Source organism: Ochlerotatus camptorhynchus, unplaced genomic scaffold, assembly GCF_037179485.1.
Source record: "Ochlerotatus camptorhynchus isolate MF236.1 unplaced genomic scaffold, CSIRO-AGI_Acam_v1.1 ptg000081l, whole genome shotgun sequence".
Taxonomy (NCBI): Eukaryota; Metazoa; Arthropoda; class Insecta; order Diptera; family Culicidae; genus Ochlerotatus; species Ochlerotatus camptorhynchus.
Window position 1 is genome coordinate 839,605 of NW_027040571.1, and position 21,977 is coordinate 861,581.

A 21,977-nucleotide genomic window follows, 5' to 3' on the forward strand; every position below is an offset into this window, starting at 1 on the left:
AGAAATCACAGACGTAGTCCTACGTCGAAATGTTTTCCAGAATTAGAAATTAGATGTTATGGTGATATTTTGTTGATGACACATTAAACCGGTTTAGTTCGTGAGGAAACTGAGCAGCCATTCCGTTGCTCGTGAGCGGGGGCTTACCAAGACTTGCCTGTGCAACTGCTGGAACGAGAAAGAGGCCGAGAAAGGAAGATGTGGTTTCACGCAGAGACGTTGAATAGAGACACGCATAGACTGAAGCAAGAAGAACCAAACGAACCGTCAGATGCTGAACCAAACGAGCAAAGTAAATAGACATTACTGTTCGCTCAATTCATCCGAAAGGAGTATTGTTCTGAAAGATGACAAAATTGTTTAATTATTTTCACGAAATATTTTATATCTGTTATTTATCTGTATTTTATTTATTTATTGTTGATGCAATTAAATACAACATAAATTAGTGATAAAAACAATTTCGAATCGAAACGTTTCATTTAGTTTTATGGTAATACAAATAATTGCGCTGCAAGCAAAACAGAAAAATATGACAAAAGTTATACTGTCATGGAGTGACTGTCATCCCTCGTCTTCGCTTTATTTTTGCAAAATGTTGTCGTGCACTTCATTTTTATTCAGTTCCGGTCGAACGTCCAAATTTTCTCAACAGCATTGCGGTACTGTATAAAGGCATTTAAGCCACTCGAAGAAACATGGTTGCCAGTGACATTGCCAAAAGATCCATCAAAAACCGTGCTGCTGTTTTGACAGAAATTTTCCTTGCGCGTCTCTGTTTTCACGTACCGGTCGTTCGTTGTTGGCGCGTACCCGAAGTCGGTTGGATACGACGTTTGGTTGATGGATGCCGAATCAAGAGCTGTCAAACGGTGTTAGCAGCGGAGGGATAGGAAACAGGATTCTTGCTATCCCACATCCTGGTCATGCAGATTCTCAGGAGAAATAACCTTACGCTGAACCCATCGAAGTGCCAGCTTGATCAAGAGCGGATCACGTTTTTGAGTCACGGATTGAATGCTCGTGGCTTCCACTTCGAAGAGTCCAAAGTTAAATACATCAGACAATTCCGCCAACCTACCACGCATTCCGAGCTTCGAAGTTTTCTGTGGCTAGGGTCATTCTTAAGCCCTTACATAGAAGATTACGCAAATATGGCAGGACCTCTGTGGAGCGTAGCAACAGCAAAGTCGTGGAACTGGGGTGATGCTCAAACAAAGGCATTTGAACGTATCAAGTCAGTGCACTTCATCGCTTGGATTCTTTTCGGATTCGGATAAGACTATTATTTTTACCGATGTTTCACCCACTGCACTCGGAGCAGTTCTGGATCATGAAGACTGTCAAGGAGTTTCAAGGATTATTAGCTTCGCTTCCAAGGGTCTAACTTCTACTTCTATCTACTTGGCAGACACTTTACGTTGAAAACGGATGCAAAAGGCGTAGCGTTTATATTGAACAGAACTAGGGAGGATTCAAAGTTGGTTAAGCTTTGAGACTTAGCCCGTACAGCTATGACATAGAATACGTGAAGGGAAGTGAGAATATCGCAGATCCATCATCGCGACTCTACGAAGGTAATGATGCTCCATTCGATGATGTCAAGAGCAGACTTTAAAACTTTGTTCAGCACTTATTGAACCAATGAACGCGAAGGATAGACGTTCGCGGCGAACGGTGTTTAGTAATCTAGTTCCTAAAATTGCTCCTTTAAGCTCCAAACGTGGAATCGATAATAACTTTATGGGAGCAAGCTTCGCCTTTGCAGCTACCGGACTAATATTTGCTCCAGTATTTGTAATGCTTCTCAAGTATATTACAGCTGCAAATGCGTCTTCAGAAGCATCTACAAATGTATGTAATTCATAAGAGGTTGCATTTCTTGATGAGATACATCTTGGTATTTGAAGCTTAGATGCACCTTTTAACATTATTAGCCATGACGTCCAATATGGTAGTACTTTTTCAGAAATCGGAGTATCCCAATCACATGACTCTCTATGTAGTTTTTGCAATATTATTTTGCCATGGATAGTTAAATGATATATTAGACCTAGAGGTAGAGGAAAATACTCATGACGAAAGATAAAATTTCTCTTTTCGTAGGAAGTCGTAATAAATTTAGTAATTCTGGTCTTAATTTGTCGTATTTCACTTGATATTTGATAACATCATTGTTGGTAATCCAATAAATTCCTAATATCTTTTCAGTTATCGAATATTTATCTTCGAAAATCTTTGAATCAGATATTTGAAGTCTTTCCTGAGGAATACTGTGCTCTAATTCTGGCTTATTAGAAATGAAATTTCTAATATAAAATCCTCCTTGTTGATGAATCTCAATGACTTGATTTACTATTGTTTTGGCATCATTTATATCTGGAAAACTATCCAAATAATCATCAACATAATGTTGCTTAACAATAGTTTCAGCTGCTTGGGGAAATTTATTTTCAAATTTTTTTGCATTAAAATTTTTGACTGCCTGCGCACATGCAGGAGAGCTAGTCGAACCAAATATCATGGATTCCATGACATAAACATCTGGCACTGCATCAGTGACACATTTACGCCATAGGTAGTGTTGGGTGTGTTGGTCTTCTAATATAATTTTTATTTGTTGGAACATTTCCATTATGTCTCCTGACACAGCTATTCAATACTCTCTGAATCTTATTAAAACCCCGAATATTGCTGTCAAATAATCTCGCCCTGACAGAAGAGTCGAATTAAATGAAACTCCTTGAACAACAGCCTCAGCGTCAAACACTATTCTCGGCTATGGTGGCATTTTGTTTTTGTTAAAAATGATAAAATGTGGCAAGTAGAAAGTCTTTTAGTTTTCTTCTAATAATTCGCGAGGACTAAGTTTTCTCACGTAACCTTTTGCGAAAAATTCATCAAATATATTCATTACCCATTCTTTTAAATCAGGCTTTTTATTAAGTATTTTTTCTAACGCTTCTAACCGAGATTAAGCATCGTTATAACTCGGTTTGAATGCTATGGTATCATGTGTGTTTTGTGTGTTTTTAATAAGAGTTTCGGCCCTTTCCTTGTCTTTAGATTTTGGAAGTTTTTCAGAAGGAAAAACTCCAAAATTTTCTACAGAGCAGAACCTTTCAAATTGATCTCGAAGATCACTGTCTTTGTTTTCCATAATGGAAAATGAATAGAACCGAAAACCAGCCATCCTAATTTTGTTCGAACTTCCATCGGGGAATTCTCTGGTCCTTGGCGTCTCTCGGTCGTCATCAGAAGATGGGAATGCTCCAGTCCGATGAGTATATATGGTCGCGCCGCGGTGTATCCCTCGAAGTCTACGTGGCTTAGATGCTCGAACCTCCTCTTCATTTTTTTTTGGCGGGAAGTGATTGCACCGGAAGCTGCCAATCCGGGATCGTCTTTACACCTTTCATAGTGTACTGCCGGCTGCTGCCTTGAATTTTGAGATTCACCCCTTTACTTGGAGTCTCTTTGCAAATGTTTTGCGTCCATGTTAGTTCTAATGGGTCTAGCCGCCCATCTAGTTCCAGTTGATTAGCCATGTCCTCGTCAATCAGGCTAAGTGATAATCCTGGGTCCAGGAATGCGTAAGTGCTTACTACGTTATTCCCGTTGCTCAATTTTACTGGTATTGTTTGATAATATACCGAGCTTCTCGTACTCCCATGATGATTATTGGTTTCCGATGTCTGATTTGGGGGGTGTAGTAAGCGATTATGGATTTTTTTACATCGATTTATGCTGTATTCTCGTTTTATGTGACATTTTTTGGACATGTGCCCTTTCTTTAGACAAGAGAAACATAACCGGTTATGCGAGATGAGTTTTGTTCGAGATTACAGATATTACACATATTTTTTTCGAATTGTGAGCATTTACTCTTGATCGAGTGTCCTTTTGAGAATGCTTGTATCCTTCCATCATCGGTGAAGGACGCAGCAGTCTTAACGTTTCGGCGTGGGGTTTCAACCTTTTGTTGAGATCCACTTATGTCGGATGTTGATTTTGTTGCTTGTTTCGTTGTACGAGCTGTGTCCAACTTATTTGTTGGCTAAAAGGTAGCTTTTTAGTTATCTCTTCGATCAACCTGATGTCATGGAGATATTCTTTTTGCTTTAACGCCACCATGTTTACGACCAGGTTGTCAAGTAAATCGGAAATATTAACTGCATCCATCTTGCTTTGATGCAGACATTTTGTTAGTTCACCTAACAACTGCTTGTAGATTATTTTCGGTCTACCGAATACATCCTTTAATCTCTCGATTATCTTTGGGACGTTTGCCGCACTGATCATCAGATTGGCTACGCTTTTTGCTGCGCTTCCTTCCAGCGCTTCTTCCAGGCGGGAGAGATTTTCTAAGTTTGTAAAAGCACCTTCTTCTGTTGTATCGTTGAAAGTGTTTATAAACTTCGGCCAATCCTTGGCATTTCCGTCAAATTTAGGGAGTTTTATCAATCCCTGCCTTCTGATGTATGACGTGTTTTCAGCCTGCTTGGCCAACATCCTTTCTTGGTGCACTTTGATCGATTCATTGAATTGATCTGCTACTGTTTTCGTTAGTAGCTTTTCTGCTACAGCCTGGTGATCTTTCATTATCTTTGTGCACTTGATACACAATCATGGCTCTTCCTTGCTAGGTATATACTCTAGCTTGGCACATTTCAAGTGAAACCAACGGTCACACTCGTCGCAACTCACCATGTCGTCTTTGGTATCGGGTTCATTGCACAACCTGCAATGCCCATTCTTGTTTTTTACCAACATCACTGTGGACATGTTCCTCCTTTGAGGATAAAGTCGCTGCCTGAATTAGCGTCTGATTTCGTCACTTCAGTACGCTTAGGTCACTCCACACCTCTTGATTTATGTGAGACCTTTCTTGCAATTTCAATGCCCTTGTTGGCACTCTGATTGCCTCTCGCGTAATGACGCTCTTTTGTAGTGCAGTTCTCCTGCTGGGCGTAATGATGCCTCTCTTGTTGCAAAACAATGTCCTACTTGGCACACTGCTTGCCTCGGTGTTATCGTCTTAGATAGGTCTAACAATTTTTTTTTTCGGTTGTTCGGCCATGGCACCGTCAAACACGCTTTTACTTGCTGCTATGTTAACTGCGTTAACGACTTTTACGGTTGCTCTTTAAGCGTCAACCACGCTTCTATTAGATGTTTTGAACGTACAGGGAGTTCGTTTCTTTATTTTCCTCTCTGGAGCCACCAATGTTCGCGACGCGAAGACTCTAAAACTTTGTTCAGCACTTATTGAACCAATGAACGCGAAGGATAGACGTTCGCGGCGAATTATCCTATTTAAGTTCTTTTAAACTTAGGGGTCGTCCATTAATTATGTCACACATTAAGGGGGGAAGGGGGGGGTTTTGAAAACTGTGACGAGCCATACAAAAAAAATTAGGGTCCATACAAAAAATGTGACAAAGGGGGGAGGGGGGGGGGGGTTGAAAATGGGCCAAATTTGCGTGACATAATTAATAGACCATCCCTTAAAGGATAGTTGCTCTACCGAAGTGAGAGCTTATTCCTATATGAAAGGGATTGTTCGGACTTCACAAATGGACCGATTGAGCCTTACCAACGAACTAACTATATATTTTTTTTTTTGCCATTTAAATGATCTTTATTTCTTGTGATTGTGTGGTTTACATGTATGAATTTTTTAAGTGACACAGATGCGTCTTTTCAACTTTAGTACATTTGAGATTTTAATTATTATTTACAGTTCCTAGTCCTATCAGGCCTATTTTAAAGTATGACCACCTTAGTGGGATTGGTTTGATTTAAATTGGAAAAAGAAGACTACTTATAACTACTATTTACAACTACAACTAACCTACAACTACTATGTACACCTAACCTACTATATACAAATTGCTTATCAAAGCATGTATGTAGTATGTAAGGTAGCCACCATCCCTTCGAAGATCTTGTCTTGTATGCAGCTCCACTTAATAGCAAGATCAATTTGAGCTACCGATCTGAATTCACAATATCGCTGTATGAAGGGCCAAAAACGGTGGGGTGGACCCGTAAGCATAGGCACTTACGCGAAATCCACGGGAATTTAAGAATCTCCTTCCAACGATACGATCCAACAAATCGAATAACGCAATTCGCAATACTTATTAAGCTTCCTACAGGATGGTTTGTTAAGAAGGGCGCGTCAATCTCCATGAAACTGTTGGAGTAGAATTCACACCATCACAATCGAATCGGTAGGATAAAGAAAATGATAGTGTTTATTCCCTCCTAGACTCCGGTTGTCATACCACTCCAATCGTCCAGTTCCAGGTCAAATGATACCCTGATGCTCCCTCTCAATCCAGTATTTATTTATATATATAGTAAATATATGTAATGGAGAAATGAAATATATCAGAAAATCAAAATACGTAATAATGAAAATACATTTATATGGATACAAAAAACTGGTATTCCGCAATGAAAATAATAATTATTTTACATACAATATGATGCAGCTCTATGTCTCCTCAGCTCCAAATAAGGAAGATGTAACCCTGAAATTTCCAGGTTATATTATGCAAATAAATATTTTTAGCTAGAATGATACTTGATATGTTTGTGTTGTGTTATGTTGTGGGAGAGCTTTTGATTAAACCCATGATATTCTGCTCATTAAGCAAAACCGATCCCTCTAAGGTTATCGAGCATCTCAAAACCAAAACACTAGACGGCAAAACATGATTAAGCCCTCACCTGGTATGTAATGAACAACAGAAATACGCGATAATTCATATATTTTCAGCATATGATGCAATATCACAGCTGTTGATAAAAGGAACGGATCCCATCTTATTTAAGACCTGGATGACCTGAAATGTGTGTAACCGGGTTAATACTTATTTAAATGTAATGTAATATTGAAAATGCGTTATAATGCCATGTAACAAGATACAATAAACACAAGATTTTTACGAAACAGCTAATGAACGATTCAGATTTCTTTTCAAGCTGGCACTATGCTTCCCTGGAGCCGCTCATAATAGCTAACATTAAGAATTAAGTATTATAAAATGTAATTTACAATAATATTAAATGATGTAAAGTCAATAATGAAAGATATGTACTACTATAAACACTATACATATACGATAACCAATAGCTAGCTTAGCTTAGATTGACTGCACATATCAATGGTTGCTACTCCGTGATTGATCAGAATCAGTGAAATTGTACAATGAATCAACTGAATGGGGCTGGGAGTGACCGTCCATTCTCATTGTACAAGTTTCAGTGACTCCATATGTTGTAGATCAATAACGGCGCCGGCCACGTCCTTGCAATCAGGTGGGAGTAGGGAAGGAATATTAGAGTGACATTTGTTGTTTGTGGGCCGTGTTTACCTCTGCACCCCAACAAAAGACACAGAAAAGGAGATTTTGTTAGTAAGTTGGGTTCGTTGGATCAGGATTCACCTTGATAAGTGATGCGACCATGGTTTTAAATGAATCAGTGTTATCATGCATTATACTTGGATTTGCCCGAAGCCAAAACCAAATGGTGTATTATTGGGCCTTATTTCGGGTGTCACTACACGGTGATAAGAAAGTGATACTCAGAATAAGAGCCGTGATTACCGTACAAATCAAATGGGAATCACTTCACCGTGACGACAAGTGATAACTTTTCACCGTGATGCGACACCCGTAATAAGCCCCATTATAATATAAATCTGCAGACGTTCCATCATAGAAATGCTGAAAATAAACTTAGAACATGAGCATGAGCAAAATTGATCGCCCGCGACTGCCAACACCAAAGCTAGCTGAAAACCAATTCAAACAAATCAAATCAACAGACAAAACCAGGGTGAAAGCTGTAAGAGTGAATCATTACAGTATAAATCTAATGATGTTCCGTCATCAAAGAGCTGGAAGAAACTCAAATAATTTAAATCAATAGATCCAGTCTGAATGAAGGCTGCAAAATGAGAATAATTATACAGCAATGACCCCATTTTGTCAGCTAGCAAAGTATGTGTGTCTTAAACATTCATCTTGAAGGAGGAAGGTATGAAATTACAATTATGTGGAATTATTGAAAAATAACAGTCTGATGCGCGGATAGATTGACAGGATCGGGTCATAACTGTAATGTGAATATTAGGAAGATTTATCATCATCAAACTATTCTTGAATTGACCTGGAAGAATGCTTGTGAATAATTGTTATACAGATAAATTAAATTGATAAACTAAATGGTTCAAACAACAACTCCAGCCTGTAAAAAGCTGAAAATAGGGAATCTTTACAATGTGGATCCCCCACGGTCCTCTACTCAGTAAGCAAAAGCGGCAGCCACCAGGCTAGTCGAGCTGCTCAATTTAAATATTGAAACCTTATTTTGTGAAGTTCTTAAGAATACCGATTGAAACACAATGTAAACAAATAAAAGTTAAGAGTCTCATCCGAATCAAATGATTCCAAACGATACGCATTCATAGAAATTAAGTTTAAATAGACAAAAGTAGAAAAAGGAACAATCTCACCAAATCAGTCCAACTGAATCCCTTGCAAGCAGCTGCTTGGTGTAGTAGCTCCGATCATAGACCCGCCCTACGGGGATCAATCCTCTGGTCGAATGTAGTCGATTGCTCCATGACGCGAACACGAAGCGACCGTTCACAAAATCATACAACGCGTAAACAAACTGAAATCAAAAACTATCACACGCGACGCCACAAATTTCTGTACCGGGAGCACAAGCGAAGAAAAAAACAAACAACGCAGATAGCGACGCAAACATGATGCAACACGTTTTCTTTTTCGATTCCAAAACTTCTCGGAAAGCGAGAAAACCACCAATCACACACGTATAACCGTCCGGGAGGCAGAGTGCCAGCGCTAATCTGGCAAAATCAGCGAACGCACGCACAAAACAGAAACAAACTTATACACAACCGTATCCGAACAGGTTTGAAGCTGAACTGAATTGCTTATCAAAGCATGTTCTGATAAATTACATTTTTGTGCAAATTTAGTCGTAATTTCGTTAATTTTGGAATCTATTTTGGCAATGCCTGCCTCTTCATGTAAATTTGTTATTCTAGTGTCGAAAGGACGATCAAGAACCATCCTCAGCACTCTATTCTGAACGACCTGAATTTTGTTCCTGTGAGTCTGTGCACATGATTCCCACACCGGAGCTGCGTAGAGGATCGCAGGTGCTATGATTTGTTTGTAGACGGCCAGTTTGTTCACCCTTGAGAGGCGGGATCTGCGGCAAATCAGCGGATACAGACTCCTAACCAAGGCGGAACACTTGACTACGGTTTTCTCCACATGCGAGCGGAATAGGAGCTTTTCGTCAAACAACATCCCGAGATAGGTTACTTCGGCGGACCACTCAACCCTTGTGCCATCCATGATTACAGTACAAGAGGGAGCCGGTTTTAGTTTGGGTGATTGTCGATGGAGGAACATGATTGTTTGTGTTTTGGAAGCATTGATTTTGATTTTCCACGTGGTGGCATAATCAGCAAAGGCGTTAAGGCATCGTTGAAGTTTGTTCGTTATTTCTCGAGGCATCCTTCCTTTGACGGCTATTGCGGTATCATCTGCGAACAGGAAAAACACGCAACCATCTCCAAGGGGAGGAATGTCGGAAGTGTAAATCGACAGTGAGCATGCATAAGGGCCTATACGCGATGATCGATTCTCTTCGTCGATTTTCTCTTTTGTTAATAACTCGCTAGATTTAACGTTTCTCGGTGCGTTTGCTGTTGCTTTTGATAGCCAATACAACCTTTTACTACTCTGCATTGAACAAATTCAAGAAAATTGTTTCGCTTAGCTGTAGCAATGCAAATAGAAAATCGATGCAGAGAATCGATCATCGCGTATAGGCCCTTATGCATGCTCACTGTCGAAATGCTGTAAAGCAAGGGGCCCAGCAGACTGCCTTGCGGGACTCCTGCTGGGATGGAAAACGTGGCTGAAAGACAACCATTCAACGATACCTTAAACGACCTTTGCTGGAGGTAGCTACGGGTGATTTTAACCAGATGTAATGGAAAGTTGATGTTACAGAGCTTGTATACAAGCCCATTGTGCCAGACATTATCAAACGCTTTCTCAACGTCTAACAAGGCCATGGCTGTGGACTTGGATACAGCTTTGTTACTTCGGATGTTATTCATCACCCGCACTACCTGGTGATTGGTGGAGTGCCCCTTTCTGAACCCAAACTGTTCCGGAAGGAGAATGTTATTTTCCTCGACAAACTTGAGCAAACGATTGAGAATGAGTTTCTCGAACAATTTGCTCAGCGCTGAAAGGAGGCTGATTGGTCTGTAGCTTGAAGCTAGCGTTGGGTCCTTCCCGGGTTTGCGGATAGGTATGATTTTCGCTGTCTTCCAGATACTTGGAAAGTAGTGCAGTTCCAAGCATCTGTTGAAGTCAGCAGCCAGCAGAGAGTGAACCTTCATGCTGAGATTTTTCAACACTAGGTTGAATATTCCGTCAAACCCGGGGGCCTTCATGTTTTTGGTGCATTTCAGCGCTGAGCAAATCTGTTCCACTGTAATTCTATCCTCCGGAGGGATGGCACAAGGGGAGGAATCAAGGTTGAGTACGCATTGCTCAACCTGAACTTCGAGCGGACTTTGGATGTTGGAGCCAAGCAAGTGCGATTTGGCAATATGCTCACCAATCGCATTTGCTTTCTCCTGAGGGGTGATTATGAGCCGATCGTCATCATTTTCATCTTTTAGTGGCGGAATGGGCTTAGGGTGCGTCTTTAAGACCTTGGCAACTTTCCAGAATGGTCTGGAGCGGTCGTCCAGATTCTGGACAAGCCGCCCGAAACTTTCGTTCCGGAGTGAGACCATTCTGGAAGCAATCTCCTTGTTCAGATCGGCCAATTCACGTTTCATCGCTTGATCTCCAGTCCTCTGAAACTGGCGTCTACGAACATTTCTCAGGCGAATTAAGAATTGGGTGTGGGAATCAATAGCAATAAACTTACCCCTCACAGGAACTCGTCGGACGCACGCCTCGTCAGCCACGGTTATGGCTGGGTGGAGTCCCTCCAACGCTCGGTCGATGTCCTCCACGGTGTCAAGCGGCGGGTTGTCGATGATGTGCCTGTCTACCACGCGTCCAAACTGGGCCCAGTTTACGCGATGATAGTCCTTGAGCAGGCTTGCAGCAGGAGCCACGTTGCAGCCCAGCTCAGACACCACCGGTTGGTGGTCGGAACTGAGTTCGTTCAAGGCTACCGGCTTGGACAAGCCGATATTTGTCAGGAACAGGTCTAGCGTCGATGGGTTGCCCGCCGGTGAGATAAATGTTGGCTCATCCGAAAACCAAACGGAGTACAGCCCATGCTGTGAGTGGTCGAACAGCAGACGACCGTTCTGGTTCTGCCTGTAGTTAAGCCAGGCCTCATGGCGAGCGTTTAGATCTCCTCCTACTACGAAGCGGGAACCGTTACGGGTGATGGTGGAAAGGTCCTTCTTGAATTTAGCCGCTAGTCCACTGCTGGCGGCACACTGTCGAGGGCAGTAGACGGCGATGAACTGGACGTATCCAGTCGACGACTCCACCTCCACACCAAGGGCCTCGATGATAGTGGTGCGGATATGGGACAGAGTGTGGTATTTTATTCCTTTCTTGACGACGACCGCAACACCACCCCCCCCCCCCCCCCTGGAGCTGGTGCGATCAAGCCTGATAATGTTGTGGTCAGGCAACCAGAAGCTGTCGCCGGACTTTAGATGGGTCTCGATTAGAAGGCCCACGTCGATGCTGTGCTTGCGGAGGAAGTCGGCAAGCTCAATCTCTTTTGCTCTTACAGAGCAAGCATTCCAGGTGACGATACTTAGCGGTTTAGACACCATACTGGATGATGAACTTACCGAACACTTGGATCTGTTCGGGTGTATTGCGGCACTTACGAAGAGCACCGGACATGTTGACAAAAATTTCTATCAGTTCATCCGCTGAGAACAGATCGGGGTTGTTGTTTTGCGCTGGTGGTTGTCTCCAGAATCCAGGGGGGATGGAGAGCTTTGGCCAGCAGAATCACCAGAAGTTGCTTGAGCGGAATGCACCCGCGAATTCTCTTGCCTTTGCTGAGGAGCACGAAGAGGCGGGAAATCCTCCGTCCGAAATGCCGGGACTTTGTCCTTCTTGCGTCCTGGTTGGTTGTTAGTTGCCGCCTGTTTTCGGATGCGTTTGAAGTCCTCGCGTTTGGAGCACTGTCTGTCGGAACCTTGGTGAGCACCACCACAGTTAGCGCATTTTATCGCCACGGCTCCATCCACAGGGCAGTCGGAAGTGGCGTGGTCTTAAGCGCAATTACCACAGCGTGGCTTAATGTTGCAGTTGCGGGTGCCGTGTCCAAAGTTCAGACACCGTTGGCACTGAGTCACATCACGATGGCCGCCACGGTATGGCTCCCAGCGGACGATGATGGAATTGATGGAGCGGATGGCCTTCAGCGCGTTGAGCGTCACCGTTCCCTTCTGGAAGTATACCAGGAAAAGGCTATCCGGATACGCCTTCACATTTTCGTCCTTCCTTGTCATCCGATAGACGGCACTTGGGGCCAGCTTGTACCGGTCTCTGATTTCAGCTTCGATAAACTTCGGGTCGAAGTTTGGTAGGCCCCTAATGACGACCTTGAATGGCTTCTCACCGGGAATGTCGTGGGTGAAGAATTCCACCTTGGAAGTCCTCAGGTGGGCGACGACCAAGTCATACTCCGCTTTGGTACGGAGCACCACCTTGGTGCCGACTCTGCCCAACTTGTATTGGGCTTTAACGCCCAGCGTCGCTAGATCTGCGATGAGCTCATTAAGATGGGCATTTTTCACTACCAATGGAGGTAGCTTCACTTTTGCCGCACTCGGGCCGGCAGAATTTTCGTTGCCGATGGCGTCGCCGAAATCACCGATGTCGCTGGCGTTCGTCGCAGTGACATCGGGCTGGCCTCGATTCTTCTTTCTCTTCTTGCTGCGTTTTTCCAACACAGCTGGCAGGATATTCCCATCCATGGGGAGAACAGCAAAGCTGTTCGAGGTAGGCACACCGGAGCTTCCTTCACCGGGGTTCTGGACCTTCGCCGGGCTTCGCGACCGATGCTTCCCCATTTCGGGGCACACACACACGCACGACAAACCGCGAAAGAGAGAGCGCGAACACTATCGCCACGAACTTTTCAAACAACTCGAGAGACCGAGCAAACACCGAACTGAACTACTTGACGATCAAGCAGAGAATCACTAACTATATTTAACAATTCATGTTCCTTATATAGCTAATCTTAAACCTAAAAAGTTTAACAGGTAAAATCTAATGGGTGATCTAGTCCTTCGTATGATGTGTCGTAGGTAAATTCCTTGCCATCTTGTTCTATGGCACATTTCCATCTTCTGGGGTTTTTCCAACAATCTTTATTTACGACACATTTCCTTCTTCTAGGCAGGTAATCACTTCATTCTTTAAAAGTTACCAGGTAATGCGCATAGAGAAATATTTATTGCTTGCGCTTTTGTTGCCTGCGCCTAGCTGGTGATATGTTTATTATTTTTATTTCAAAGAGAGGTGAAAACAATAATCTAGTTACTTCTCATTATTTTGAATAGAACTAATTAATTCGTCGTGTTCCCGTACCTGTATCGCGTTCGTAACAATGGGAAATTGCATGTCTCGAAGCTAACGCAGTGGAATTCTTGATAGAAGAACAAGTTCGCATCGTAACAGCCTGTGACGACTTGTTGCTCAAAGTTTCAAAATCTTTGGATGACGGTGATTGGTCAAATGATTTGAAGAGATATCAGACGGTTGCGAACGACCTAAACTTTGAAAAAGGGATCTTGACAAGAGGTCGAGAAAGGAAGATGTGGTTTCACGTACCGGTCGTTCGTTGTTGGCGCGTACCCGAAGTCGGTTGGACACGACGTTGGTTGATGGATGACGAATCATGAGCTGTCAAACGGTGGTAGCAGTGGAGGGATAGGATACCGCATTCTTGCTATCCCACAGTTCGCAATTCACAGGGCATCAAACACAGACTTTACAAACTCTAAACTTCAGGCATAACATTTGATAACGGCACAAAAGCACTTGTAAACAAACTTTTTAAGGCCCTTTAAACGCGAACAAAAGTACGCTCACGCAAACAAATACCACTTACGAAAAGGTGAGAGTTGCCCCTATCCAATGATGTTGTTGGTTTGTGTGAGCATACTTCGATTTGCGTGTAAAGGGCTTTAAAAAGTTTGTTTACAAAAGCTTTTGTGTCGTTATCAAATGTTATGTCTGACTTGTAATTTAGAAGAATAACATACCATTATAACATCTAGTGATTTCAAAATTCCGAATAAAAATGTATAGCAAAGTGAGTTGGTGCAACCCTGCTCGCAAGCCACAAAAGCATAAGGTTAGCAGGGAAGCTTTAAACCAACAAAAAATGTGGCAGATGTAATCCACAGTGCGATCAGCAAAGCAAGTCAAATAATCGATTTGTCGGTAGAGAATTGTATGCCGAGTGAGATTGAAATGGAAGAGCAAACCATGCTGTTTGATGTGCGACTATGGTTGTTGGTAGCTTTGATAGCAAAGTTTAATGTTCGGCCATGAAGGCTGGGGTTGTGCTGTTTGCATAGTGATCGGGCGCAGAATGGTGGAAAAGTCTCGCTTTTGAAAACTTTTGCTACATCGCCATTGAATCTAACTCATTTTTTTTTGCGTTCCGTGTACTCAAATTCCCAAACGTATATAGGGTAAACGCACCTCCACGGTACGTTAGTGCAATATGTTCCAATGTTATGGAGTCTTCATAAGCCACTATAGGAATACATTGGATTAACGTTAGTGGAGGTACGCTGCGTTTACCCTACTCAGTAAACTATTCTCGATTTTCTTCCAAAATCTGCTCTAATATGATGAAAATCTAAGAAATTTTAAATGGGTCTATGCACATACTCGTAAACGGATTAAAAGTTGTTCTCGATTTTCCTTATAATCATGCACACGGTGTTACACCTTAGCATTCAGTATCTTGATTTATTTTGCCAATACCTTGAATTACTCACCTTCCCGAGTTGTCATTGAGCCTTGTACGTGTGTGAACAGAAAAAGATGAAGTGCGGTACAGTTACTGGAGAGACGCCGAAATCATGTCCGGAGACGCGGATGAAGATGTAAAAGTTATTAATTAAAAGTGGTTAAATAAATTGAATTCGTCGATTAGCTGTTGTATTCATCATTACTCTCGGCCGTCACAACAGTTCTGGCGACGAGGATGGCGAATCCGGGAGGAGAAGGTGATGCTGCTCGTGCTGCTGCTGGCGTTCCACCACCAAGTTTTGCTATTGACCCCTTCGACAAGCGCAAGTTGAAGTGGATGCGGTGGGTGGAACAGCTGGAAAATGCGTTCACCATTTACGGAATTGTCGACGAACAGATGCGAAAAAGTTTGCTGCTCCATTATATGGGCCCTGATAGCTACGACATAATTTGCGACAAAATCGCGCCGGAAGTGCCCCGTACGAAAACATATCAAGTGATTGTTGACATTCTGGAAGCGTTTTTTAATCCCCGACCACTGGAAATCAGTGAAAACTTTCGTTTTAAGTGCCGTCGCCAAGGCGACAAAGATGCTGCTACGCCGGAGGAGTCCGTTGATGAATATTTGGTTGCACTTCGACGGATTGCAGTTACTTGCAACTTTGGCCAGTATCTGGAAACTGCACTCCGGAACCAGTTGGTGTTTGGCATTAAGAGGAACGACATTCGAAGCCGGCTGCTGAAAAAAAGAGAGCTCACACTGCAGGATGCTCGTGATATCGCTGTGGGTATGGAACTCTCAAAGAAAGGTGGAGCTGAAATTGAAGGCAGCCAAGGTAAGCAGGAAGTCCACAAAATGCAGCACCAGCCAGGTAAGCGGAACAAGTCGAAGAGCAAATTAAACGAAGGGGAAAGGCGTTTTGTTCAAAAAGGGGCCGCTGGGAGTGATATTAGCTGCTATCGTTGTGGTGACAAGTCGCACCTTGCCAATGCTTGCAAGCATAAACAAACTGAATGCAGATTCTGTGGACTTAAAGGACACCTAGAAAAAGTGTGCTTGAAGAAATCTGGGGCAAAGCCTGGTGGTTCACGACCGGCGGGTAAGCAAAACACAGTGCAAACGAACTTCGTCGATGATCTCGGAAAAGACTGCAGTGATTCCGAAGTTCGTGAAGTATGCTCGGTGAACTCCATATCGGACAATCAAAAGTTTTGGTTGAAAGTGCGCGTAAATGGAGTTGACTTACGTTTCGAGGTAGATACAGGATCGCCCGTTACCATCGTGAGTGTGAATTGTTGGAAAAAACTGCTCGCGGGAGCGAACTTGCGGAAGTGCGATGTGAATCTCGTGAGCTATTGCAACACAAACATTGAAATGCTCGGGATAATGGACGCGTGTGTTGAATTCGATCGACAAAACTTACTATTACCATTATACATCGTGAAGTCGGAAAAACATCCGTTGATCGGGCGCGAATGGCTCTGTCGTATGCCGGTCGATTGGAACACACTGTTGTTGAAGAAAAGTGCAGTTAACGAGATAGATAAAGGTACTCCATATGAATATCCTGCTGCTACTGTGGAAAGGCTGCTGCAAAAGTTTCCGAAAGTGTTCGAGGATTCCATCGGTAAGATCTCCCGTGTTCAAGCGAACCTGCCACTGAAGCATGATGTCCGTCCTGTATTCCTGAAAGCACGTAAAATTCCGTTCAATCTGCAAAAGGTTGTTGAAGCTGAGCTCGACAAATTAGAAGCTGAAGGAGTGTTGGTAAAGGTCAACCACAGTAATTGGGCGACGCCGATTGTGCCAGTAAAGAAATCCCACAACCGTGTACGTATCTGCGGGGATTATAAACAAACTGTCAACCCTAATCTGGTGGTGGATAAGCACCCGCTTCCAACGGTGGATGAGCTGTTCGCCTCCCTGGCTGGCGGGAAGAAATTTAGCAAAATTGACCTAGTGCAGGCCTACTTGCAAATGGAAGTTGCTCCGGAGGATCGTGAAATTCTTACCCTAAGCACTCACCGAGGTCTGTATCGTCCGAGCCGTCTAATGTACGGGGTGGCATCGGCGCCTGCCATCTGGCAACGACAAATGGAGGCATTGCTGCAAGGAATCGAGGGTGTCAGTGTATTTTTGGATGACATCAAGATCACTGGACATAATGACGAGACTCATTTGCGTCGATTGGAGGAAGTTTTGCGCCGTCTGGATGAAAATAACATTCGAGTCAACCGTGACAAATGCGAGTTTTTCGCGGATGTGATAGAGTACTGCGGGTATCTGATCGATTGTAAGGGCATCCACAAGATCCAGAAAAAGGTAGAGGCAATCCAGGAGATGCGGAGACCGGAAAACAAGGACGAGGTACGTTCATTTGTTGGTCTTATCAATTACTATGGTAGATTTTTCCGGAACCTGAGTACTGTGCTCTATCCCCTGAACAACCTTCTTAAAAACGATGTGCCGTTCGTATGGAGTAAGCAATGTGAGAAGTCTTTTCACGCTGTGAAGGAACAAATGCAAGCGGAAACCTGCCTCGTACATTATTCCTTCGAGTTGCCCCTGCTGTTGGCTACCGATGCATCGCCATATGGAGTTGGAGCCGTACTTAGCCACATCTACCCAGATGGTTCGGAGCGTCCGATTCAGTTTGCATCCCAAACGCTGAATCGAACCCAACAAGCGTACCTACACGTGGACAAAGAGGCGTACGCGATAATTTTTGGCGTCAAGAAATTTTTCCAATTTCTGTACGGTCGCAGATTCACTTTGGTTACAGACAATCAAGCAGTAACCAAAATATTCGGGGAGCACAAAGGATTGCCTATTATGTCCGCCCTGAGGATGCAGCATTATGCAACCTACTTGCAGTCATTTGATTATGAAATACGGTTCCGAAAGTCGGTGAACCATGCCAATGCAGATGCTTTGTCTCGAATTCCACTGAAATTAGCTGACGCAGATAACGTGATTGAAGAGTCGGACTTAGTAGAAATGTACCAAATCGAAACACTTCCACTTACTGTTGCTGAATTAGCTCAAGCAACTGCTGAAGATTCAACCGTAAGGAATTTAATTCAAGGAATCAAATACGGTGTACTGGTCGAGGGAAAGGATAGATTTGGAATTGACCAGAGCGAGTTCACTCTGCAAAAAGGCTGTCTGCTGCGTGGTATATGGGTGTATGTGCCACATTCTCTACGGAAGCAAGTTCTCGAGGAGTTGCATTCTACGCACTTTGGAACAACGCGGACTAAGTCATTAGCAAGAGGATATTGCTGGTGGAACGGAATGGACAGTGCTATTGAGGAGATGATCGCAAGTTGTGTCGAGTGTCAGTCGGTGAGACCCGTGCCGGCGAAGATGTCATTACACTGCTGGGAAGCCCCTACTGCACCGTTCCAAAGAGTTCATGTCGACTTCGCGGGACCATTCATGGACACATACTTTTTCATTCTGGTCGATGCCTATACCAAATGGCCGGAGGTTCGAGTATGTAGCTCCATCACTACCGATAGCACAATCCGGATGTGTCGTGAAATTTTCAGTACTTTTGGAATACCGTCGGTGCTTGTGAGCGATCACGGTGTTCAGTTTACATCCGAGCAATTTCAGCAGTTCCTGCGGATGAACGGTATAGTTCACAAGATGGGAGCGCCCTATCACCCTGCAACAAATGGGCAAGCTGAGCGCTATGTTCAAACAATGAAGCAGAAATTGAAGTCACTAAAGTGCACAAAGATGCAGCTGAATGTGGAACTCTGCAACATACTATTGGTATACCGGAAGATGATACATCCTACGACTGGACAATCACCCGCTATGATGATGTTTGGTCGACAGATAAGATCAAGAATTGACTTAATGCTACCGAAGAACGAGGTCGTTAGTGCGAAGAACTACATAGTACGAGAATTCAAAGTCGGTGATCGTGTGCGTGTTCGAGATTTTTTGTCTGCTGACAAATGGAAGTTTGGAAAGATTGCGGAGAAAGTTGGAAAACTTCGGTATGCTGTCCGCTTGGATGACGGGCGGTGCTGGGAGCGTCATATCGACCATATCGTCGGTGTGGGCGCTCATCTTCCGGATACTTCACCGAATAGTGCCAGACCGGGAAAGTACTGTAGTCAGGGGGTGGCTGCTTCTCCGTCAGGAGTAGCTACTCCTGAATATACCAAGGAAACGTCAACAACTGCTCCGGTCTGTACTCCGGAGATGCAAGTTGATCAACGACCAGCGGAACCTGATCCAGATCCAATGGAAGGCCCTTCGAATACTAGGACTGGATCAATCCCAGCAACGGAAGTCGCACAACCCTTGAGGCGTTCTACCAGGGTGGTGAAGGCTCCAACAAAATTGAATTTGTGATTTGTGATTTTTTTTTAATTTTTGCAACGGGCTCGAAGAATTTTTCTTTCTCAAGGGGGAGAGATGTTACACCTTAGCATTCAGTATCTTGATTTATTTTGCCAATACCTTGAATTACTCACCTTCCCGAGTTGTCATTGAGCCTTGTACGTGTGTGAACAGAAAAAGATGAAGTGCGGTACAGTTACTGGAGAGACGCCGAAATCATGTCCGGAGACGCGGATGAAGATGTAAAAGTTATTAATTAAAAGTGGTTAAATAAATTGAATTCGTCGATTAGCTGTTGTATTCATCATTACTCTCGGCCGTCACAACACACGGCCAATGTGAACATTTCAAAATTGAGTCAAATATGGCTAAAAACGTGAAGTTACTCAGTGAAACAGTAAAATGTTCTTAGATTTTTCAGGAAATCATCTTGAATATGAGGAAATTCCCCTCAGTATATTGATAAACTCTTACACTGGAGTAAAATTTTGGTCGATTTTCCTTATATTCAAACAGTTTTTCCTGGAAAAGTGAGTTAAATTTTACTTATTCACTAAGTAACGCCACTTTTTGCAATTTTGAATTGAATTCGACTCAGTTACTGAGTTACTCTCATCGGCAGTGCAGACATTTGAAGAACATCGAAGGATTTTTTTTCAGTCATTGGGCCGTATAGAGTTCTCCAGATACACAAAAGTGTGCGTGAGACCGCGCGCTACCTTTTTAAGTAGTTGTGATATCGCGATACCTTTTTGTTTCTTCTTCTTCTTCGTTTTTTCGTATGGATGTTGGATTTTAGTGTTCGTGAGATTGTGCTTGGAGATCTCTATGAATAAAAAGAGTTTACTTTACTTTCCCGTGCTTTTCTTACGGGAAAAGTAAAGTAAACGCTTTTATTCATACGACCTATTATATGGGTGACCTGCGTTTTTTTTTTCAATTTGAGTAAACGATAATCAATATTGTAGACACCATCTGTTTGAATAATTTTTAAGCATTTGCTATAATGTAACTCATAGTGACTGGTGAAAATAAGTCCTGAATGCTAGTTTATTAAGTGTACCATCTTTCATGGCAACAGGTGGTAAACTTCTCTTACCAAAAATCAATATTATTCCATTATTTATTCAATCATTAAACTATACATCCGAAGCAGAATACTGTCCAAGCATATAATTACTATCCAAGTCCGAGAACCGGCGTTCATTTTCCGTCGTTCGTTTTCATTTCCATGGAATCGCCACCCCGTCCCACCATCACCACCAGCCTCGTGTCGGCCATCGGTGATACCTACGGTGCTGCCCTGTTGCTGCATATGTTGACCTCGACCATCAAGCTGACCCTGCTGGCCTACCAGGCTACCAAAATCGATGGACTCAACGTGTACGGTCTGACCGTGATCGGTTATCTGGTGTACGCTTTGGCTCAGGTGTTCCTGTTCTGCATATTCGGCAACCGACTGATTGAGGAGGTAGGCCAAATTGAGTTTATCGGAGCCCAAAACTGAACTCGCAATTAAATAAAATTTCTATCTCTCTCTCTCTCTTTTCCGTATTTTTGTTTTGTCACTTTATCGAGACCAGAGCTCATCGGTGATGGAGGCGGCCTATTCGTGCCACTGGTACGACGGGTCCGAGGAGGCGAAAACTTTCGTGCAGATCGTTTGCCAACAGTGCCAGAAGGCGATGACCATTTCCGGGGCAAAGTTTTTCACCGTTTCACTGGATCTGTTTGCATCGGTGAGTTTGGAAGGGGGTTAGGGAGGCGGGTACGAAATGATGAAAATCAATCGATCGAAGCTAGCACCGTATATAAGAAAAAGCTGCAAAAAAATAGACCAACGTAATTAATGATTCGTTTCGTTCTCTTCATTCACGTTGTTCACAGGTTCTGGGAGCGGTCGTCACCTACTTCATGGTGTTGGTGCAGTTGAAATAAGTTTTTTATCTTTAAATTGTTGAAATTTATACCGTACTATTGTTAACACTGATAAATCCAAACGGCAATACATGACATGACATCGATTTTTGTACCTAGCATTTAAGAAAAATTGGTCAATATACAGAAAACTAGACTAGACTCAGTGCACTGCTGTGTAGAAGAGTATGAGGATATTGTTGTTGAATATTGTATGGAACAGTTAACCTATCAGAAATAAAGGCATGACAGCACGGAATCCAGCATATCCATTGTTTCTTAATAATTTAAGGATATGCGTTTTGTGTAGTCTCATCTTAACGAACTCGAAATTCAATTTCGGTGGGATTGAAATGCATAGGGTAGAGCGCTACTTTGTCGTACTCGTCCATTCTCGTTCTATCGAGCAGAAAACATCAGTACAATCAATGATTTCACCGTGCACTGATGCGTTAGTTCACAAGTTACAACACAAAGCCTATTAGAGCGTATTATGTACACTAATTGTTCTCAAAACAAAAGAAGCGCTCCTAGCGAACTCGCTTTTTCTACCTCCATCCGTAGGACGATGAAAATCCAATGGCATTTCAATGTGTTTGGACGGAATTGAAACTCGTAGGACGAATTTGGAATGTGAAACAGTG

The 21,977-nt window shown here is 43.0% G+C and overlaps 1 protein-coding gene across 1 annotated transcript in view; it reads left to right on the forward strand.

Annotated features, from left to right (window-relative positions):
* Window positions 1–21,522, forward strand: part of Orco (odorant receptor co-receptor) — a 47,529-nt gene extending 26,007 nt beyond the window's left edge. The window contains exons 6-8 of the mRNA XM_065217896.1: window positions 20,683–20,887; window positions 21,000–21,155; window positions 21,304–21,522. Coding sequence (XP_065073968.1) covers window positions 20,683–20,887; window positions 21,000–21,155; window positions 21,304–21,354 — 412 coding nt within the window. The 3' untranslated portion in view covers window positions 21,355–21,522. The remainder of the gene's footprint in view (window positions 1–20,682; window positions 20,888–20,999; window positions 21,156–21,303) is intronic.
* Window positions 21,523–21,977: the final 455 nt, after the last annotated feature.